This window comes from Dryas octopetala, chromosome 2, assembly GCF_963921425.1.
Source record: "Dryas octopetala chromosome 2, drDryOcto1.1, whole genome shotgun sequence".
Lineage (NCBI taxonomy): Eukaryota > Viridiplantae > Streptophyta > Magnoliopsida > Rosales > Rosaceae > Dryas > Dryas octopetala.
In genome coordinates, this window is record NC_141367.1 from 16,885,254 (window position 1) to 16,908,376 (window position 23,123).

The window sequence follows — 23,123 nt, forward strand, 5'->3', positions numbered from 1 at the left end:
ATCCAAGTATTGATTTCTTTCTTTTAATTGTTCGATTTCTTATCTATAATAGGGAGTACATGAGATTTGAGAATTATATCTAACCGGCCACTTGATTTAGTGGAACTATATTTTGTTGGCATTGTTTAAATCTCAACAGGAATTCAATGGATGATCCTCTACTGATATTCTTAAAAGCATATGTATACTAGCACTGCCAAACTTCATTGTCTAGAAGTTGACATTTGAGATGAATTATCAACCAGTTAGATTAAAGCTTTGTTATCAGAGGGAGTAATTCATAAGGAGCATTCAACCATTTTACGTGCTCTCTTTTTCCTTTGACAAGGTTTTTTCCCACTAGGTTTTTTTCTAGCAAGGTTTTAATTAAGCGCATCCAAAATTGTATCAATGATCTTGCAAATTGTTGCACTCTTTTTCCTTCGCTTTGGTTTTATCCTACTGGGTTTTCCAAGTAGGGTTTTAACGAGACAACTGTCATTGATTGAAGAACTCATATCAGCATCAGGGGGAGCGTGTCATCACAATGTACTTTTTTCCCTTCGTCCAAGGTTTTTGTCTCATTGGGTTTTCCTGGCAAGGTTTTAATGAGGCAGTGTTGCACATCTGCCACAGTTATGAGAAACACATGAAGATTGTACTCTTTTCCTTAGCTAGTCTTTTTCCCATAGAGTTTTGGCTTGTAAGGTTTTTAATTAGGCATATTTGATATGTAATGGACATCCAAGGGAGAGTTATGAATATTATTATTTATGTGACTGTTCATATTTACCTAACATATTTATCAGATGCGTTTATTATTTATCTGATGTATTACATAATCAATAAGAGTCTTATTTCATGTAAAACAAGGAGACTTGGGTGTTCATCCCAAGACATCCCTGAAGCCTATAAATAAAGGACTTATGTGAGTGAAAAGATGATCCCTCAATTCTTGATCACTTCTCTTTCTATTCTATTATTTTTATAACATTAATTGATTTATACCCAAGGAGTAAAATTTTGTTTCGCCGAAAATTTCATTTTTTTGGGATATGAAAATTTTAACACCATACCAAATTAATTTTGTTCAAATTTCGCCGAAATTTTCGGAGGTAGAGACCGGAAGAAGAGAGGGGAGGCAGAGGCAGAGCTGCCCGTCGCCGGAAGGAGAGAAGAGATCTGGGAGGGAGAGGAAGAAGAGATCAGCAGAAAGAAGAGATCCGGGGAGGGAGATGAGGAAGAGAGAGAGATCGGGGAGGAGAGAGAAGAGATCAGAGAGGGATGAGGGAGAGAGAAAGAGAAGGTTTCACGTACTGTTTCAGAGAAACTGAGAAATGAGAGGAAGACTGGAGAGTCACGGGGGAAGAAACAGAAGGAAAGAAAAAAAAAAAAAAAAGAGAAAAAAAGGAAAAAAGAAAAAGAAAAGAAAAGAAAAGAACAAAAAAATAAAGGTTTAGGGTTGATTGAGGTTTGGGGCTTTTGGGCAATTGGAAAAAAAAAAAAGGTTTGAGGTTTCGTTTGACCGTTTTGGTGTTTCGTTTAATTGTTTTTAAACCTTAATACATTTTTATATAAAAAATAATTTAAAATACCCTAAAAGGCCTAAACTCTAATATCCTAAACAATATAAAGTATAAATTATAAAAGTATATAAGGTTTAGTGTATAAATTATAGAGTATAAAGAGTATTAAAGTATATATAGAAGAATTATTAATTAGTGACTCATTTTTTTAACAGTATTTGCCTCCGGCGCGCATTATATTCACCTTATATCATATGAAACCTACTATATAATTTGGTTTCTTCAATATTTTTTATTAATGTAGTAAATAATATGTTAAATAAACATATGGTCAAGTTTCATTTAAAATTTTCGTATTTTGATAGCAATTTTCGTCGTTTTTGTCTAATTTTGTCAAAATCAAAATTGCCGCGAAAATTTACATTGAAAATTTTCTCGAAACCGAAATTTTACTCTTTGTTTATACCTACTTATAATTTGTTCTAAAAAAATATAAAACTTAATTACAAAGAAGAAAAACAAGACTGTGTATCTTAAACCATTGGATTAAATATGGTCAAAATTTAATCCACACTTAGCAACAAGGGCGGATCTACAATGGGGTTAATGAGGTTAATTGAACCCATGAACTCTGAAAACTTAGCCTATGCGAACAATCTTGACCCCATGAATCCATGGTTGGTGCTTGAAGATGGAGGGGCAAAGACGAGTTGCAAGTGTTTGTGAAAATGCCACAAAGAGAAAAACTAAATTGAAGAAAAAGAAGAAAGGCTGAATCACGTGACAAAGATGTGGGGTTTAGGATTTCACTTGTTAAATGGCCAAAACGGTGGTTTGTTCCCAACTTCCCACCACTCTCGTAGCCACTCTCCACCCTCCCACCTCTTCCTCTGACATTTCCTTCCACACTCACTTTTGGGTAAATTTATGCAATTTTTTGTTTTGTATTTCCTTGATATTGATATTTGATCAATAATGTTGCATGTATTTTCTATTTTTATTTTATTTAAGACTTAAGAGTTTACTTAAAAAAATCCATCCAAGGGATGTAGAGAACAACTTAATGCAAATATGTGTTCACATTTCTATGGCATGCCCCCTTTAAATATCTTTCTCTTTCTCTATTTTTGAATATAGTTGTGGGTTTTCTTCATGCAAATATTTAGGTTCTTTTTATTTTTCCATTTGTTCTTCAAATGAATTTGTTGGCTTCATTATTATGATCTTGCTTAGTAAAAAACTTACATTTTCTTTCTCATTCACACTTTTTTATTATGATTTTTTTGTTGTATAATTGATGACTTTAAGTAACAGAGTACAACACTTGTAATAATTTTTTTTATTTTTTCTGTTTTGTTTGTTGATGGCTGCTTGGTTGTAATAAATTTTATTTCTTAGTTGATGTAAGGAATATACCTCAATTTTTATTCTATTTTCGTGATTAATGTATTTGTATTTGTTCAAAACAAAGTGAGCTAGATGCAGACTTCGACCTTAACCCATACCAAATCATTCCTGCATACGCCACAGTTAGCAAGTACATGATCTGTTCTCTTTCTCTCTCTCTCTGGCCGTCGCCCCAGTATATATTCCGGGAAAATAAGAGCGATAAAGTATCAAAGAAGAGTTTTTTTTTTTTTTTTGGTTCTGGTTTGAGGGTGTTTGTGGGTTTGGATTAGTTTTTGCTGAGGGTGCAACAATGGCGGGAATAGCTATAGTTTTAGATCTATTGAGAAAAAACCCAAGTCTTTATACAGCCCAAAGTGTACACTCTTCTGGGTTTTTCTCAGCGAAAGCCGCTGCTTCTGCTGCAGCTGCCTCTGTAGTTGCTTATAAATCATTATTCGGGTACTCTCTCTCTCTCTCTCTTGTATTCTACTTGAAATTAATTGCTTACTTTTCTATATTTGTTTTATTTTACCATTACTTTGAAGATTGTTGTTGGCTGAAATTTGATCGTTTACTAACTATTTGAGTGCTATATATGCAAACAGTAATTTTAGAGCCCCAGTTGCCTATTGTGATGCTGGAGCAGCAGCATGGTCTGAAGATTATGTAGTTTCGAATTTACTAAGTGCATCTCAAAAATTTTTTGAGAACGAGTCTCTGAATAAAATCTTTCAAGATTACAGTACCAAGGAGTACAAAATTGAGTTGAGGCCTCTATTATCGGCTTTCGAATTGAGGGCTCTAACTATGACAACCTTGAGGTCTTTTTTAAAGTTCTTTTTACCCCTTTTGGAGCCTCATTCAAACTTGGAAGAGGATGATGATGATTTCCTGCAGGACCCTCAAGAAGAGCAGCAGCATGTGGATTATGTTGTTCCATTCACAAAATCAATAGTACAAATTGTTGGTGAGGTGAGTTGTTTTCCCTCTTGTCATTCTTATTTCTAGGTTGAATTTGGTTTAACCAAATCAATAACCATTGAGTTCTTGATAGCATTAGTTTTTTGGATGCTTTATCGAAATTATGATACTTGTAAATCAGTATGCAGTGCTTGTATGCCCTACGCATCATAAGTAGTGAAGAAAGACATTAGAAATTTATGGATGGTTAAGGATTAAACCTTGACAGAATTATGTTGGATTTTCAGCCTTTTTTTGTTCTTGTCAATGTTATGCTGGTTTATAGATGAGATGAAAGTGTATTTACCACAAGTCACATTTATTTTGAAAATCAATTTCATCATGGAACAAGCCAGTTTCTGGGATGTCATGGACATGTTTGTTACTTGTCGAATTAGCACCCAGTTGATTTGCCTTTTTGCATTCGCCTTTTGAGTCTTTCTTTCTTCTGTATTTACTTTTGGGTACTTTACCTAGCTGGCCAAAATGAGAAAGAAACCTAACCCACAGTTCACTCGGCCCATAACTTACCTCCCATAACAAAATTAGCGCCATTTTTGCCGAGTGCTCGGTAGCTGCAAATGCAGCCTGCATTTGCACCTACACCCTAAACACTGCATATGCAACTTGAAAATTAGCTCAAAATGCCTTAAATACTGCAAATGCAACTTCAAATTTAGCTCAAAATGCAGATGCATCTGCATCTGCCGATCCCTAAGAAACTTGCATTTTTTGTCCTTGGGAGTAATTTATCCTTTACTTTTTGGCACATGATAATTCCTGCCTTGTACAAAATCTAAACATCATGAACTTTGGTCCTTCAAGTGAACTTTACTGATAATCAAATAGTTAGCTGCAATTAAATTGCAAAATCCATTCCCAGCTTCCATCTATAAAAGTGTCCCTAAATGTATTAAAACGTCCCTTTCTCCAATATGATCTTCACCTGAAACAGTGCTAGGGGAATTCTTTTATTTTTTATAGGAAAAATTGTAATTACTTAAATAAACATTATACCAAGTTTTTTCATTTCTCAGGCTTGGATCTAATTCTTGTATACAACAAATCAGTGTGTTGCATTTTTCTCAAATGGATGTGTTTTCTATCAATGAATGTAAGTCAACCAGTAACTATGGAAGTCAAAGCTAATTGAATTGTTGTTTTTTATACCATTGCAGACTACTGTGGTAACTACTAGACGGATTCTAGAAAGAATTTCTGTACATTATGTTTCACAGAGAATGGCATGGAAACTTCTCAAAGGTACCTTTCCATAATTATTAAAATCTCTTTCATTTTAATAGAATAGGTATTTTGTTTTAAAAAAAAAAACCTTCACAGATGGTAGAGATGAGCTTATTTGTAATTAGAAGATAAGATTTAATTTAATCAACTATCTGTTTTGCTTTCTCAAAAATATTGTGCAAGCGAGTGACACATGCAATCAATATGTACAGATGTTCCAAAATCGGCCACAAGGAAAGCTGGAAGAAGAATGCCTACTTTAGTTTTCTTCTTCAGTGTTACCAGAACAACTTTCAGAGGTGAAATTTTAACTTATGTATCCTATAGGAAAAAAATTGTGGTTTCAATTTTGTTGGTTGCTTGAGCTTTCAATCTCACTGTGCTGTCCATGCTTATATGTTTGAGCAGGACACTTTCTAGGTGTTGCAGCGTCATGGCTCATCCAAGTTGCCATTGAAATCTACCGATCTTTTTCTCGTTTTATAAACTCTAAAGAAGAGGTTGATGAAACTGATGCACGAGAACAAGTTAAACTTCTTGGGAAGAAGGTTTCAGGTGCTACTATCAGGTGTGGTGCATCACTAGTTTTTGCTTCAATTGGTGCAGGTATTGGTGCCACCCTTTACCGCCCTTCAGCGGGTCAGTGGATTGGTAAGTGCATTACCTAATTGGTCTGTATCTGTTGGTGTCCATTACATATGTACGACCTTATCCAAATGTGCATGTTTCTTTTTGCAGGCTGTGCTGTGGGGGATATGGCAGGGTCTGTTATTGTATCATCTTGCCTTGAGAAAATTTTCCATGCAGAACTATGAGCACTGGGGATTTTTGGCCTGACGTATTCTGCGCACTTGCTTCAAATTTGAATGGTGTACAGTAGACAATTTTTTTAGTACGTGATAATAAATTCTTAACAGCAAGACTACTTTTGTGGAATTAAATTAAAGCATGTGTTTAAATAACTTGACATAATAGGAGTTTTTCCTTTCTGGAATCATGTCATTCCCTTTGTTTACGATGAATTTTTCAAATAAACTATGTTAAAAAATCATGATTGTCATTAGTTGAAAGAATGCACTTATATGCCAATTCCTTTTATTGGGGTTGTCAAGCTAAGTTATATGGCATCTGTACAGCTTCTTTGTTGGCCACATGGCAAATGCTCAAACTTGTTGAATTTGTATTATCTCTTGCTTGTTTTTCTTCTTTTGCTAAAGTATATCTTTGGTCTCAGTAGTTCAAGTCTGATTTCACTGTAGTTCTAATTTAAAGTTGAACAATTTATATTTGCAAGGCCGTATATGATATGGCATTAGATTCACAAAAAATTATAAGCTAGCGTATAGTTTGATGTCACTTTATTTTTTTTCTTTTCATTTTATAATTGGGGGTATATTTTGAATATTTAGGAAAAATTGTATGTGGGTTTTGAAAGAAAAAATTGAGGGTTTTTTTTTTTTGTTGACATTGCCACTTCCAACAATCTTTATGTTATATAAATATGTGAAAACCAATAAATTCAACATAAAACAAATAATTCAAGTTTATGAAGCTACATTAGCGGAAAAAAAAAAAAAGTTTATGGAGCCACATCTGTCTGCGTTTTATTGTTACTAATGAGAAACTTTTATGTAATGGGTGTATATATGATATATCTACGCTCTCAAAATATTTTCTCACATACTAGTCGTGTGATCACTTATTGTGAGAATGAATTTATACACCCATTACATATAAGTTTTTCTCGTTACTAATTGTCACTATCAAACAGTCTAAATGTTGTTATTATTCGATAGCGGCAATATTTCAAAATGATAGTAGCAATGAATCTGACACTATTCTCAAGGTTAGCATGCAACCAATTGATTGGTAAATGCATGCCACTCAACCTATGGTTTATTGGCACTGGCTTATCGTTTATGACATATGATTTAACTTTTAGATTTTGGGTGGATGCTCAACAAGCAAAAATTTACACATTACAATGCACAACTCACCATGTTGGAGAATGGACCAAAACAAACAAAAGTTTAAAAATAAAAAATAAACAGTAGATCGAGCGTTTGGCAAGGAGGCTGAGCGCTTGACGCTAAAGAAAACAATGTCTTCTTTTAAAATGTGGGCTTTTTTTTATCGAGTGAACATTTTTAACATTGACAAATATTAGATGGGTTGATTTAACATTAGGGTATGTATAGTGGATTTATTTATCTTTTTCAAAATTGGATTAGCATGCTTCATTCGACTTAGGCCGTTTTGTCTAGGTGTGCTGTGATTTGGCCTTACGAAAAAAAAAAAAAATCTATATTTTGGACAAAAGAAAAGAAAAAGGAAAGTGTTTAGGGTTAATTACAATTTGTCTGCCAAACTATTGGGGGTTCCCACTTTGTTCCCCAAATTAATATTTTTAACAATTAATCCTCATACTATATTTTGTCAAACATAAGACCTCCAATCCTTAAAAAAATGGTATTTTCTATTAATTTTGCACACATGATACTCAGAGAGAATGATACTTGTGCAAAATAATAGTTAATTTGAATTTTTTTTAACCGGAAGAGGACTATGTGTTCAATGAAATATAGGCTGGGGATGAAGTGTCAAAAAATTTAGTTTGGGAGGTAAAATACGAACCACCACCGAATAGTTTGGAGGATAAATTATAAATTTATAATTAACCCGAGCGTTTATATTAAAACAGAATAACAAAAAAACAACAGAATAAACAGAAAAAACGTTTTCTGCCTCGCTCTTCCAAGTTTCAACAACTCACTCTTGCCGCCCAAACTCTCGTTCTCGTTCTCGCTCTCTCTCTCTCTCTCTCTCTCTCTCTCTCTCTCTCTCTCTCTCTCTCTCTCTCTCTCTCTCTCTCGCTCTCCGTTCTTACGGTCTGATTCTGCTTCAATCTGGGCTTCAATGGCGGCTGATAAGGTAAACCCTTACTGTTCAACTACTCTTTTCTTTGTTGCTTTTCTTCAAAATTTCATTTCCATAATTGCATTCTCAACTCCCAACTCTGTTGTTTTCTTTCGTGCTCTCTCAGTTGCTTGCTTAGAAATTGTAAGAACGCGTAAAAACTTTCAATCTTTATAAGATTTTGTTCAATTTCAACTCGCTTTCTCTAAGATTCTTGAATTCGTTTTCTTTTCTGACAATTTTCCAAGCAACCAAACAGACCCTTTATTGCCTCCATTCTCTATAATAAGCTTGCATTTTGTTTTATCCTAATTTTTCTGTCATAATTCATATCTCTGTACGTTTAGACTGCTTTCTTGGCCTTTCTCGTCTTTGAAACACTTTTCCTCAATAAGCTTCGATTCTTGATAATAATATTCTTCTGCAGGGTTTAGGGTTTTGATATATAAGCAAACACAGACCCACATCGCTACAGAGAAGAAACCAATGGTCTTTGACTCTTTGTGTTCTTTTCTGTCGTTTATGACATGGGCTTTACAACATTATATGTAAAATATGTGAAATGCGTGCTTTGCTTTCCAGTTAGGATGAGAAATACTTTGTTTCTTAAATTTATTTTATCAGTTTTCTTTGTAGTCATTTCTACAATATGTTAAATATAATTGAACTGGTATACTTATAATGTGTAGCGCAAGTGAAATGTGTGTGTTTGTGTGAACTTCCCTTAGGAGTTAGGTCCTGCACTCACAGATTTATGCATTTTACTTTTATCATTGACTTTTATATTATCTAATTGGATAAACGGTTTTTGATGCATTATTTGTTAATTGCAGCCATTGTCATCTTCTGAAGGCATGCAATTGGATGAGGACTGCTCATTTGTTCTTGAGCTATCTGAAAGTGACCCTCTCTTTGATAAAAAGAAGGTGATATAGCAACAAATATGAGATCTTTTGCTTTTTTATTTATTTATGAAATATTGTTGATTTATAGGATTTCATAATAAGTCTGAATGATAGTCAATAATAAAAATGGGAGAACGTAAGGGTATGTACAGTGGAGAAACTGTGCAAGTGACCCTTTTTGTCAACGAGCTTCTTTGTGAACTGTTGAAGGCATACTGTACAGTAAGAAATGTGAAATTAATTACTGTATGTGCTTTCATGTCAGATTCTTGTTAATTAAGCAGTATAACTAAAAGAATGTGAAAACCACCCGAGGAACAATTGTTAATACTTCCAATTTACTGTGTACAATTTTCATACATGTTGCTGGTTTTTCTATTTCTTGTAGATATTATTATTCTTTTTAATTAGTTTCTGGTGATTAGCATATGCTTCTGATGCAGTTGAGTTGTTGCTACCATCATTCTTTTAATTTTTTTTTTTCTCATTTTCTGGCAGAAATTGCTACAAGATAATGGATTTAAGACCAAGGAACAAATACAAGTTAAAAGGTCTTCAGATCCTGATTGGGCCAGTGCCTCCTTGAAAGTAATGCTTCATATAGCAAGAATCATAAAATTAGATGAGGTAATCTGTCACTGCCTCACTGTACTCTTTAAATTAAATATAAAGAATGTCCAAAGCCAAAGTTAGGAATCCATAGTAGAACAAGCAGAATTAACATTATTTTGAGAAATATGAGGCCAAAATTTTGGTCATATTCCTGCCTAATGAATCCCTCTTTAGCTCCGTTAAACTCATAATTCTGGGAATTTATTGGACTGTTTGGGCACAAAAGGGGAGACAAATGGCATTAGAGATGCCTAATAGTACCTTGATTGCACTGTATGATTAGCAGACTAATGATGAATAATGGGCTCAATGGGGTGCAGGTAGAGCTTTATTTTGCGGTAGATGAACCAATGGACTCATATGGCCCCAGGAATGAGCTAGAGGCTCTCAATTCAGTCCTTCAGCTCATTGAAAGATCACTCTCTGGTGCTTGTCAAATGCAAAATAATGTCCTGCAAGAATTACGCAATGTTATTGTTGATATGATTTGTCAGTTTGCGGAAAAGAACAGTTTGAAGACTACAATTGTAGAAGGCTACAACTCTGAAAAAGAAAAGCAGTTGTTACAATGGGGTGAAAACAATGGCGTCAAGACAATGTTGCAGATAGCTTGTAAGTCTTAACTCTTGACTACTTTGGTTTCTGCTGTTGTAACTTCCTTGTTTTATCAGGCATCAGAGATATTATTTTTGTACCAGGAGAATTTTTAATATATAATGTGTTCTGTGCATCATTCATCTAATAGATGTCGAAGGGGCTGGCAGAGGAGTCACAGCTCGAGAAGACCTGAAAGTTGGAGATACTGCTTTGGAGATCCCGACATCTTTGATAATTTCTGAGGAGCTTGTACAAAAAGCTGATATGGTATGTTTTATTACTTGAAGAACCCAAACAATTACTTTTAACTTTTTTAAAGTATTAACTCTCTGTTTCGTTGAGAAGTTGTATAAATATATTGGGAGAAACTGAAAAGAATTATAGTTAGCCTACATAGATTCCACCCTCTAGCAAGGGGGCAAATTGTTTCAAGCTGAAAGTGATAGCATATTATGAACTTTCCCGTCTTCCAATCAACAAAGCTGGCTCTAGATTTTGTTGGATGTAGAAACAATTAATGGACGATAATCAACTTTTACGAACATCTGTTTACCTGACATATAAGCACATGGTTTTCAAGGATAAGTTCTACCCATGGACTTAACAATATGGAATTTGAGTTGTCATTCTTCTCAGATTTCCATGAAAGACATGGTTATTAGGCATTTAATTCTAATTCAGCGGTATTCAGAAACTAATATGCAGTGTAGCATAGGAGTTGGTCAGGCAAAAGTTTGGTGGATACAGTTCCAAGGAGAAATCTTCCATCTAGACTAGTCTCTTGATGTTCTTTATGCATCTCTCTCTCTCTCTCTCTCTCTCTCTCTCTCTCAATGGTTGGAATTCTTAGATGTTTGTAGGTTAGCAATGGAGAACAAGCATTTGATGCCTTGAGTATGAGGCTTACCATCACACAATGTTCAGTTTTATGCCTATCTCGTATGTATGTTTTGGTATTTAATCATATTGAATCGTGATGCATATGTATTTTTCCCCTTGGTCTTGCTGATGCTGAGGTGGGATAAGGATGGACTAAGAGCAAGAGTAGGTTTTAAGTCTGTATCTTTCATGTGCATATAGTCTGTTTGGTGAAAGACATTTGGAAGAAGGGGAAATATTAAATGCATAGCCTATGAACAAGAAAAGTGGTCCAATATATTACTTTTCTTTTCTATTGCAGTATCATGTATTAGAGAAGTTGGAAGGGATTTCTTCTGAGACGATGTTGTTGTTGTGGAGCATGAAGGAGAGGCACAATTGTAATTCACAATACAAGATCTACTTTGACACACTGCCAGAAGAATTTCATACTGGTACTCAGATTTCTGGTTGCATGCTTTACCTATGAAATTTATTTTGTAATTTTGTGCAACTACAAAGTTCATCTTATGTGAAATTGCATTTGGATTTTAGTTTTCTTTTCGCGAATTTAAATTTCCTTGAAGTAGATAGTAATAAAGAATTATTTGGGGGAGATTCCACAGTAATATTTTCTTGTCTATTTTAATTTGTAAATAAAGAGGTATTTAGTGTTAGACCATATAAAATAATTGTGTATTTGGTGTATCGGGGGACTAATGATTTGTATAGTCTGATATGATTACAATGATTTATTTGTTTTAATTTGTCTCTTTTTTCTTAATCTGTCTTCCCCTTATATGCTGCAGGGTTGAGTTTTGGAGTTGATGCGATAATGGCTTTGGATGGAACCTTGCTGTTGGAGGAGATAATGCAAGCAAAAGAGGTTATTAGACCTTCCAATATACTGTTTATAGATTAACTTGTTTGACATTTAGGCTCACTTTCTTTCACATGCATATATGGGTGGTTATTTGGCCCGTGTCGCCCTGCCCCTATAAGAATGGGTTTAGACACTCCTAAATGGGATTGGGGAAGAAATAGGGAAGAGGTTATACAACCCACGGGCTAAGGCAAGTTCAGGGTGAGGATGATATTATGGGCGCTCCAATGAGCCCTTCCCCAATAAAAATCACCTTATTTATTATACAATTTTAAAATGCCATTACATATAATCTACTCATCTCCCATCCAACCTCATACACTCTGCACTGAAATTTGGTAATCTAGTGATTGTACTCCTAATACACTCTCCTTCTGTAAGATTGTTGTCTGTTAGCATCTTGGGGAATGTTGAAGTTCACATTCTTGTGGATTGTTGTCTGATAATGTTTCTTGTCTGTTGGCTTTCCAATTTATAAAGTAGGACTTGATTTATTTGTACCTGATATTGAATTATTCTCTATGTCACTTTTACCAATTCTCTTTAAGATAGAATGCTCCCCAATAACAAACCTACAACGAGAAAAAGATCTGACCCAATCTGATTGCTCTCACCCCAACCTTATGAGGGTTAAATGGGTTTTGTGAGGAACAAGGCTGACATGTCATTTCCAATTAGGTGAGCGGAACATGGAGATGCCCAAATCAGGTATAGGGGCTAACTTTGGGAGGGATTCTTGAAAGATGGGAAGGGATGGCATTATGGAGCCTCCAGCCAATACCTTTCCAATTGCCATTTCCACATAATTCTATTGGTGTCTGATGGTAGGTCCACATAACTGCAATGTGTGAAATTGATTGAAAGAAATGTGGACAAACCAAGCCAACCCCTTTTGAGGAAACTAACATTTAGAAATGAAAAGGATGTTTCTGTTTATGTAATATCAAAGTTATAATCTCTTTGCCACCAAGCATCAATTTCCTTGTGCTCTTTTAGTTGTTATTTGATCCTAATTAAATCTGTAATGGGGAAGCCTACAGTCCTTGAGAAGAAATTGATGATGTATAAACATTGAAATATTTGATCTCTCACTTTCGTGTACATTAAAAATGGAATCCTGTATCTGCATCCCTTATGTTTCTTTTTTCAAGTTTCTGATCTCATTCCTCTATATTGACTTTATTTAAAGGAAAAGATCCCCGCTGATTAAAAATTAAGCATCTAAGTTGTTTTCTTGTCACAGCATTTGCGTACTCAATATGATGAACTTTTCCCTGCACTGTGCAATGAGCATCCTGATATCTTTCCACCTTATTTTTACACATGGGAGCAATACTTGTGGGCATGTGAACTGTGGTACTCAAATAGCATGAAAATCTTGTTTGCTGATGGAAAGCTAAGGACATGCTTGATTCCTATTGCTGGCTTTTTGAACCATTCGGTATGTCATCCTTTCTTTTTCCCCCCTACATTTTATGTCCTGAACTCCTGATGGTTAATTAACTCAAGTTTTAAAATATAGGTACATTCACTGCTTAGTAACTTAAGGTATTTGAAGTTGGAAACTAAAGTCTAAATCACATGGACATGCACCCTCAGCTACACTGCAGCTTTTTCCGATATATATCTTATCCTAGGGCTCACCATTTACCCGCTCCCAGTTGGTTGATATCCTTAGCAAGAATCACTACCAACAATTGATCATAACTATCTGCTCAATATACTTTTATGAATTGGTTGCCACATCCCAAAACAGATAGTTTAATATTTAAAACACTAAAATGTCATCAGGACAATAATAACTTTGTGTTATCTACTTTCGTGACTGCCATTTTTTGGTTGAAATAAAAAGTGTTTGTAATGGTTCATATGTCTTATTCAACAAATATTTGGAATTGTTCTTGTCAACGTGATATCCCATCATGCTTCTGTTTTAATTCTTATCACAGCTATACCCCCACATAGTGCACTATGGCAGAGTGGATTCTGAAACAAATACCTTGAAATTCCGTCTATCAAGACCATGCAATGCAGGACAAGAATGCTGCCTTAGTTATGGAAACTTCTCTAGTTCCCATCTAGTTACCTTCTATGGCTTTTTACCACAAGGACACAACCCATATGATGTCCTTCCACTAGGTGAGTTTATTGTCTGTCACATTCCAGTTATGGATATTTTTACAAATGATGAAGCAGTACTCAAACATGACAGAGTCCTGATATATCGTCAGCCCATTATATCATAGTTGAAAATTTTCTGAAGACTTGTGCTCTCAGATATTAACTAATATTCTCTCATTCAGATATTGATGCTGCCCAAGATGATTCTACTGAAGGCAGCCCCATATCTGAATGGACCACTCACATGGTGCGGGGTACTTGGCTCTCAAAAAACCGCGAAAAGATTTTCTATTACGGCCTGCCATCCCCATTATTGGACTGCCTAAGGAGAGCTCAGAACCCCACGCTGCATACTAAGAAACTTGTAATTTTCTTTGCTATTATTCTTATTATAGTGGTTGACATAATCTTCATCTTCTTTCATTAGGAAGTGGTTTTAGTATAATTGTGTATGATGTTTAATTCCTCCCCTTTTCATTTGGAATTCCTATTATTATTTTTAATTAGGCTTTTGTGTTAAAAAATATTTTATTAAAATTGCAGTTGCTTTCCAGTTTGGGTAGGTTAGTTTGAAATTACCTTCATGCTTTGATTTTTTATGTTGATCTAGTGTTCTCATGTATGAAATTTTGATTTCACAGCGGCAGGAAAACTTGGAGAATGAAATTAAAATTCTTGAAAATCTTCAAGGAATGTTTAATGAGTTGATGGATAATCTTGGTGATGCAGACCTTGATGACAGGTAAAGAAGTCTCCAAACATTTATCACACAATTTCTGATTGAAGCAGAAGAAACTTTCCTTTTGTTGAAATGAGGATGTATCTTCCTTTCCTTCCACTTTTTTGCAGGAAAAGCAGCAGGTGGGATGTAAAGCTGGCAGTGAAGCACAAAGATATAGAAAGAAGCATTGTCTCTTCAGTCTTAACTTCATGCCATATTGGTATCAAAGCGGTGGTGTTTGAATTGTCTACATACATGGCTGAGGACACTCGTGGATAGATGAGAGGCTCAAGGTGAATATATGTTTCAAAATTAGGAAGCCTTCTAGTTTAGACCCCTGATTAGAGGTGAGAACTTTCATACATACAGAACAATTAAGTTTCAGTGGAGTATATACCAAACTAAAGATCATAAAGCTTTGTTGGTTGCAAATTTAGGCCAGTCAATATGTCTCACAAATTGACAAAGTTTTGTCTGTCCTCATTGTATGGTTGTGAGCCGCTTAAGCATAGAATAATATTACTTTGGTGATGACACATTTGATTTGATTCTTTAAGCAGCAATTATACTCCCTATTCTTCTGTTATTAGATAATTTCCCACCTCAACTAAATCTATATCTTGTGTTTTTTTCTTTAATCATAAGAAAAAAATTGTCTTTTGGTTGGCTAGAAAAAAAGGTATGCACTCTGGTTAATGTGGTCATTGTATTTCTAGTCAATTTTTATTTATTGGAAGAGAAATGTTTTATCTGTTTTTGGATGAGATAATGATGCCAGCATTTGACTTTAATCCATCAATTTGTTTAATCTGTCAAGGGCCTCAAAGCCATTTGTGATTGTAGCCAACGAATTATTATTTTTGTCTTTTTTGTCTTTTGTCTTTTTTCTTTTTTCTGCAGATTATAGACTTTGACTCTAACACCTATGTGTTTTATTGGTTGTATTGGGATCTGTTCATTAATTCATTCATTAGCTTATTTGTGCCGACGGAGACTATATGTTTATGAGAAATGCTATTCACCTTATTCCATTCACATTTTCTACCGATTTTTTCATTTATTGTTCTCATTCAAGATTGTAAATTTATGATCGGAATCGTTTATTTTTTAGATTTATCTATGAAGATCATTTCTGCAAAAAATCAACCAAATCGAAAATCGTTTGTTTATGTAACTGTGATCAAATAAATAGACGGTTTTTGTAATAATTTGATTCACCGTTTGTTTATATGATAACGATTATATGATTAAACAATTTCCGATTTAGTTTATTTTTTGTAGAGATAATCTTCAAATAATTATCTAAAAAATAAATAATTCCGATCATGAAAATATAATGTAGAATGAGAATAATAAAAAAGAAGGTCGGTGAAGAAGGTGGATAGCATTCCTATATTATTACCAAATTCAGCCATTCATGATATATCTAAAAGGCCAAAACAAAAAAGAAGATATATCTCACATGCAACCAGTTTCGTATGAAAAAAACTTACTTATGTCCATATTGTAGTGATATGACATTCATTGAAGAGAGAGATAGAGACAAGAGATGAAAAAAAAAAAAAAAAGAGAAAAAAAAAAAGTGGGAGAATGATATCACATGGGGGGATATATAAGTTGTTCTCGTTTCGTATAAAGAATAAGCATATATTTGGTCTAAGTTTCACTATGTAATTTTGGTCATACACAATAAAAACCCTCACTTTCTTCCGGAACCAACTCTAGGATAATAGTTGCACTCAACGATTATTTTAATAATTCTACATATCATTTGATATTGAATTATAAGAATATTTGGCCGTGCCATAATAATCTATAGAGTGGGTGTGGCAGGTCATGCGAATAATCAACTAAACATATAATTGCCCAATTGTCACATATAGATTGGTAGCAATTAATCAACTAAACTTAGAATTTCTCCAACACTGTGAAGAGAAATTCCACTAGAAAGTAGAAACAATAATTAATAGACTAGTAGCTACACTTAATATGACTTTGTTTACATGTTACTGCAACTAATCATATTATAGTGATATTATAGATTTATAGGGCCATTGATCTTTACCATGTTAACTAAATAATGGCTTATACATTTGAGTGGTTTCAGATTTGAATAAACAAATTACTAGTACATTATTTGGTTAGTAAAATTGAATGAGTGTAGTAGTATTCTAATTAAAAATGGTAATAGCATTACTCTATAATAAAGACAATTGAGGCAAGAGAGAAATAAAAAGAATGGTAGTTAAACCGGTGGTTAAGGAGGTTGTGATATGCGAGTAGACGAAGGATGCTGTTACATGTTTCTTTCCTAGTCATCAATTCCTTCATTTATTCAACATGAAGATGATGATGATTATGATTCCCTTTATAATTGCGCCGAAAATAATCAAGTCTTTTAATAATTATATCCTTCATCCGTCCACCATTCCACTTTAACACCCCCAATATCTTATTTTATAAATTGTGACAAGACATCTTTATTGCACCCATGCATTCAAAGATGATTCTTCCTCCTGTCTTTTCATGAAAAGTTTGGTTATTATTATTTTAATCTTATATAAAATTATTTTTTATGAAAATTAAAATTTATTTGATGGACGGTGAAGTGAGGGAAAGGTGAAGTTGAATGTCAAACATTTGGCTGGGGAGGAAAATCAAGAAAGTAATGGAAAATTAGTAAATTGCACTTCATCATGGAACATTTAACGACCAATACCCAAATTTAACCAAAAAAAGCTTTTTAAGAGGGGTGAGAGCAATTTGGGGTGTGTGAGGGTTGTAACTTGTAAGACAATTTAATCTGAATTGTTATTGCTCAAGATCAATTTTTTCATTTAAGAATTGTTTTTTTTTTTTTTTTTTTTTGAGTTGGAGGAGGGAAGATCGAATTTGAGTGCATTGTGGATAATTCTACTACCCTTTCAACTGGACTACCCAACAACTATCATTTAAGAATTGTTTTAAGTTAATGTCAACATATTTCTATTGAATTTTCAAAAAGAGTTACTAAGTACAACCATAATCAAATATTAAGTAGTCAAATACAATCCTTATTAACTATAATTGTTTTTGTTTTTTTCTTAAGTTTGATAGTTGTAATCAATAACCATTAGTCTATTGGATGATATACGATCTATTTTTTTTATAAAAAAATGTCTTGATTTCAAATCTCATAAATGAGAGTTGTTCAAATTATAAAATTTACATTAACAATCAGGTACAAAAATTTATCGTGTTAATTGTTTTTCTTTTCTTCTAAGATTTAATTAAGAGCATTCCTCAAAAAGTCAAAAATGTGTCAAAATATGAAAATATCAAATAATGATCCAAAGGATGGGAGATAATGTGACTCATCACCCATTTCATTTGTTGGATGTCTAGCTGGCAAGGTCCCAATAAGAAGCACATTGGCTGTGCCTGCCCAAGTGGGCTGCCCGGCTGCCCGCCACCTTACTTTCTCCAATTGACATTGACCTCTCTCCAACCGCCGACGCCTTCTTTTACCATCTTCCTAACTTTTCTTGTCTGAATCACAGAAACCAACCTTATCTCCTGTCAACCAATAGCAAATCCAGATACTTTAAAAAAGGAGCTCCTAGTCTTTTGGGCAATGCAACTGTTCCAGTTGTCCAAATTCTCATTGGTTATTTACTTCATACTATTTTCAGTGTTGCCGCAGCTGATTGTATCTCTTATTTTCTTTTTTCTTTTAAAAAAAAAAAGGAAAAAAAGAAAACAAAAACAAAAACACATACAGAGTAACAGTCTAACAGAGCATAGAATTGGAGTGAGATAAAAGAGAGAAGAGAAAGAGAATTGCTTTTACGTCTCCTTCTCTCTCTCTCTGAGCTTTGTTTATTTCTTTCTCTTCCTTCTATGCTTCTTCTTAGCAAAGAAGAGAGGGAAGGGCAGGAGTGAAACAACCAACAACCACCCGTCCGAGCAACGAATATATACATTTTTCTGATAAATTTTGAAGCCTTTGTTGGCTTTAACTGCTATTAAGGCTCGGACGGGAACTGGGTTTCGTTGCTTTTGATTTTTTGTTTGTGGGTTTTTGGTGTTGGTCAAGATGATGGTGGCAAACACTTTTGATCTTTGGAAAAAAGACGTCTTCTTTCCTGCAGCTGAGGAGGTGCAAGAATCAGCTGATATGTATGTTCCCTTTTGCTTTTGGTTGGGTTTGATCATGTGGGCTTCATCTGTTTTAATTGGTTCTGTGTTTTTTTTTTTTTGGCCCTAATTGGTTTATGTGTTTCTTTGGACTTTGTTATTGGAATTTGGAGTTGGGTGTGTTGAATCTTGTGTTTTTATGGGATTTGCTGAAGTGAATATGGATTTGTTTTGAGTTGTATCTCAGATAGTGTTTTCAGAGTGTATAATTGCTGGAGATGTTTCAATTGCGTGGTTGTGCTGCTGGTTTTGAGTATTAATTCATTGGGGGATTATTGGGTTCTGATCTTTTCCAAGTTTTGATTATATGGCTGATGTTTAATTTGGGTTGAATTTTCAATTTCTAGATATGTTTATGATAAGTGTGTCCTCATGGGGCTCTAAATGATCATTTGTTTACAATATACAAGGTTTTGCCTTGTTTACGATATTCAAAATTTGTGCGTTGGTGATACTTTAGCCTTTGTTTTGGATGCTAAGGAGAAATTTCCCAACTGTCTGGGATTGAAAAAGATAATAAGTGGACCCTAATCTTGTTTTTGGCTCCAATGATGGAAGGGAAGTGCACTCATGATGTTGGATGACTTTGTGAGTCAGTCATGTTTGGTATTGGTAAGGTGTCACTAACTGCACAATTAAGATGATGATAGACCAACCTATATCCCAGGAGTAGGTGAATGAAAATTAAAAGGTCAGAGGCCAAAAGAAAAGGGCCACTTTCTTCCACTTTCACAAAAAATTGAGTTGTTATTTGACAGATTGTCAACTCCTATTGCTCAGCAATCAATGATCATAGGGATTAGGTGGTACTTTTCCCTCTGTAATTTTGCAAACATTGGAGGGAGCCTATTGTCATTTTTATTTTCTTGGAAAGTATTATTTCAGTGATATTCATTTCTGTCTAGAATGTTCAACAAAATTGGAACTAGATTTAATTTTTCCTTTGTTCCTTTTTTATTTATTTTTGGTTTTTCAGAATGGAATCCACATACAGGGCATGGGTTCAACAGAGGAGAGAAAGGCTAGCACCAGAAGATTTGGATGAGCTCTGTAGGGAGCTGCAAACTGCTTTAGGTACTGCCAAATGGCAGGTAGGTTTCTTGTCTCTGATTAGCTATCTATTCCTTTTTCACTCCCGTTCAGTCACTGTATAAAATTATTATGAGAATTTGTGAGTGATCAATACTATCCAGTTGATTGCTGAGAAAGTTGAACAAAGAAGGAAAATGTGGACTTAGATAAGTTTTCTGTCAAAAATGCATCTCAGCTTTAAACATTGTTTAATCTTTTTTTTTTTTTCCTTCTAAGATGGGGATATATTTGCTTTCTCATGTCAATCTCTTTTGGAATTCAATTTCCTGATTTGTGTTTTCTTACTATAGATATTGTCACTAATTAAAAATCACAGAAACTCGGTTTATGTTTTTGTCTGTAAGTGGTTTAACTGGCATTATTCTTTTGCTTATAGTAATTCTGTGCTTTTGATTTAGTTGGAAGAGTTTGAGAAAGCTGTGAGGTTGAGCTATGGACAACGTGGCAATGACCATACAGCAGCAAGACATAGACAATTTATTGCTGCCATTGAAAACCAAATTTTCCATGTTGAAAAAGCATTAAGGGAATCGTTTAGTGTGGAAGGAAAGCAACCCCTTCGATGGGTACACCTGGATGAAGAAGAAAGTGATGATTTCGCTGCATTTCTCTCTGGGACATCCCAAAGTATGCAAAGTGCCAAAAATGAAGTAGAACTTGCATCTTCTGTGAAATGCTCAGAGGAAAATTATATTAGAAGAAAAGATGTGGACCTTAAGTCTAATGTTGCCTGCAATAGAAACATTCCTGATGAAATAAAGGGTGTTAAAGATGTTATTACTATATGTAAGGATCCGAATTTTGTCATGGAACTAAAAGGGAAAGAAATCCCAGGAATGAGGGATGATATAATTTATGATGCAGATAGAACAACTAATACAAGGAAGATATGGAATTCACCAAATTTTGGTGATTTGAGGATTGTAATAGCTGATGAAGCTGACCAGAGAAAAAAACTAATTCCGGGCTTTGAGGACACACCCAAAGAAAAAGGTTCCAAGCTTGTCTTCTGGAAGCAAAGGTGTGGGGAATTGCATCAGGCAAAGGGAGCAGTTACTTTGTTCAACCAGGTCAGATTATTACATATATGAAAGGCAAGAGTTGATTATAACATTTGATGAAAAGGAAGTATATCTGACATTATTACATGTGCAAAGAGAGAAAAGAATAAGCATGGATTCTGATATTTTATTCATTCTATGTCCTCTTCTTTCATTCAGTTGATAGATTACAATCTTTTATTCATTTCCTAGCAGATCTTATAAATTGTGTCTTCTGCAGCTCTTTGGTCGGGCTGGTGCATCTCAGAAGCAATTGCAAAGTCCACAGAAGCAATGGCAAAGTCCACTACGCTTAAATTATGGTTGTTCTGTCCAAGTGACCCTCGCTTTAATGCTCACTGTTTTTCTGCTTGGTAAGCTGTTGATTCACTTGAACTTCAAACATTCAGTCACCAAGGAGTCATATACCGTATACTAAACTGAAAATGGTCTTCAATATTTCAAAATCTCTTTGATCAATTGCTCCAAAATATAACCCTCTCGGGCAGTAGAGGATATTAGCTGTAGACTATCTGTCAGTAAACAATTTTAGAAATTTTAATTTGTTACATGTATGTACGACTTAGCTGGTTGTTTTCACGTTTTAAATACATGAAACTTCTTTACTAAAAAAAAAAATATGTAGCTTTAAGTTCCAAACAGACTGCATCCTTTGTATTTATGATATGATTGCAGTATAACTGTTTGGGGATTAATGTATCTGCTGGCAGCATTTGTAGGAAAGCTTTTTAACAGCCACCAAAATATTACTTCTGGTCTTACGGCTTATGCTGAGCACATAATAAGATTTTATTGGATGACCTCTAATGTGTCTGGCTGCTTTTGCAATTAACAATCACATCATGCTGCTTTGCTTCACTTCCACTCATCCATTTTTGTATTATGTATTACCACTATTGTTTGATTATTGAGTCATAGAGGATCTGGGCTAAAAATTATTTAGACATAATTAATTGGAAGTGTTAAATAGTTTTGGTTCTATAATACTATGCTTATGAAGGATTTTCTCTGTGCAGTGCCGTTTGTATTTTATTCAAGTTGAGATAAAGTGGTATATACACCGCACCTGATTAGGATGAAAATTGAAAGGTAAATCTATTGCTTTCACACATATTTTCTTAAAGTGAAGTGAATGCCAGAATTCAGTTGTATGTCAAAAGAAAACATTTTGGGGGAGTGATGCTTTCAACTGAATTCACAGTCAAGAAAACAATGTCTACTCTTGTTTTTCTTTTCTTTCCCCCCCCCTTGTTCTGTGAATATATGCCTTATGCTCAATTGAGTAAAAGCAGAGATTTTCATGCACTTACAATGGCTGTGACAAAGTGAGCATTATGAAGAGTTTTCTTTCCTTTGAAGGCAATGGTTTGTGAAGTTGTTCACAAGAATAAAGTGTATCCTAATTTAACCAGTACTTTATTTCATGTGGGTGCATAACCTTGGTCCCATTTAGCCTTTGCTAACAAGTAATTGGTAAATTATCTAACTAAAGAGGTCTTATCTCATAATTCAAATGCCTCATCCCACAAATGTTGTAACTAATAAAAAACCTTAGTTGGAATGATGTGGAACTCAAGTTAGTTAAGTAATATTTGCATGTGTTTATCTTCAGGTATTGGAGCTGTTTCTAAGGTGACAAGAAGTCTGAAAAGGGAATGCTTGTGATTAACGTATCCCCGGTTGTTTTCAGGGCTTTGTAATAGGCCAAGCTACCGGCAACAGGAACAAGGTAGAGATCGTTTTAGATTTCCTGATGCCATTAAATGTAAATGCATTCGGGTAGTTTCTATACATCAGAAGAATATTGAAAGTGTAGACAATCCACAATCCCATTAAGCTTTAAACTTCAATTATGATATGACATTTTAGTGTATGATGTCAATCATGACATGGTTGGGGGCCAACATTCATGTCCAAGATTTGTACTATGCATTGTTTTAACTTGTAAAGTCCTTTTTTGGGGGTGCCTTTGTTGACCAAATGCAAGGAATGAGCACAATAAACAAAACAAATTCAAAGTCACGCTATTCACGCGAATGACGATTGGATTCATTCATTTTCTAATTGTGGATTATTGGTGAG

General features: G+C 34.4%; 3 protein-coding genes across 3 annotated transcripts; all 3 read left to right on the forward strand.

Moving 5' to 3' along the window:
- The first annotated feature begins 2,682 nt into the window (after positions 1–2,682).
- On the forward strand, positions 2,683–6,197 carry LOC147293544 (uncharacterized). The gene is made up of 6 exons (XM_086232825.1): positions 2,683–3,353; positions 3,500–3,866; positions 5,033–5,117; positions 5,312–5,398; positions 5,508–5,750; positions 5,838–6,197. The coding sequence occupies exons 1-6, from the start codon at positions 3,205–3,207 to the stop codon at positions 5,912–5,914; spliced, it is 1,008 nt and encodes a 335-aa protein (XP_086088951.1). The 5' UTR covers positions 2,683–3,204; the 3' UTR covers positions 5,915–6,197.
- A 1,745-nt stretch (positions 6,198–7,942) lies between these two features.
- LOC147293545 (SET domain-containing protein) lies at positions 7,943–15,571 on the forward strand. Its single transcript, XM_086233470.1, has 12 exons — positions 7,943–8,030; positions 8,849–8,941; positions 9,419–9,547; positions 9,853–10,144; positions 10,278–10,396; positions 11,310–11,442; positions 11,797–11,873; positions 13,114–13,311; positions 13,820–14,009; positions 14,174–14,355; positions 14,633–14,733; positions 14,841–15,571. The coding sequence occupies exons 1-12, from the start codon at positions 8,016–8,018 to the stop codon at positions 14,989–14,991; spliced, it is 1,680 nt and encodes a 559-aa protein (XP_086089596.1). The 5' UTR covers positions 7,943–8,015; the 3' UTR covers positions 14,992–15,571.
- Positions 15,572–18,483: 2,912 nt separating this feature from the next.
- Positions 18,484–23,093, forward strand: LOC147293546 (Syntaxin/t-SNARE family protein). Its single transcript, XM_086234333.1, has 6 exons — positions 18,484–18,870; positions 19,865–19,979; positions 20,379–21,050; positions 21,262–21,394; positions 22,058–22,130; positions 22,654–23,093. Exons 1-5 carry the CDS (start codon positions 18,788–18,790, stop codon positions 22,081–22,083), a joined length of 1,029 nt encoding a protein of 342 aa, XP_086090459.1. The 5' UTR covers positions 18,484–18,787; the 3' UTR covers positions 22,084–22,130; positions 22,654–23,093.
- The last annotated feature ends 30 nt before the right edge of the window (positions 23,094–23,123 follow it).

Excerpts from the sequence above, each read along its gene's own strand:
- LOC147293544 (XM_086232825.1), top strand. The coding sequence starts at position 3,205 with ATGGCGGGAATAGCTATAGTTTTAGATCTATTGAGAAAAAACCCAAGT. Across the intron at positions 3,867-5,032 it reads TAGTACAAATTGTTGGTGAG|ACTACTGTGGTAACTACTAG; the intron begins GTGAGTTGTTTT and ends ATACCATTGCAG. Across the intron at positions 5,399-5,507 it reads TACCAGAACAACTTTCAGAG|GACACTTTCTAGGTGTTGCA; the intron begins GTGAAATTTTAA and ends ATGTTTGAGCAG.
- LOC147293545 (XM_086233470.1), top strand. Across the intron at positions 14,010-14,173 it reads ATATGATGTCCTTCCACTAG|ATATTGATGCTGCCCAAGAT; the intron begins GTGAGTTTATTG and ends TCTCTCATTCAG. Across the intron at positions 14,356-14,632 it reads CGCTGCATACTAAGAAACTT|CGGCAGGAAAACTTGGAGAA; the intron begins GTAATTTTCTTT and ends TTGATTTCACAG.
- LOC147293546 (XM_086234333.1), top strand. The coding sequence starts at position 18,788 with ATGATGGTGGCAAACACTTTTGATCTTTGGAAAAAAGACGTCTTCTTT. Across the intron at positions 18,871-19,864 it reads GTGCAAGAATCAGCTGATAT|AATGGAATCCACATACAGGG; the intron begins GTATGTTCCCTT and ends TTGGTTTTTCAG. Across the intron at positions 19,980-20,378 it reads TAGGTACTGCCAAATGGCAG|TTGGAAGAGTTTGAGAAAGC; the intron begins GTAGGTTTCTTG and ends CTTTTGATTTAG.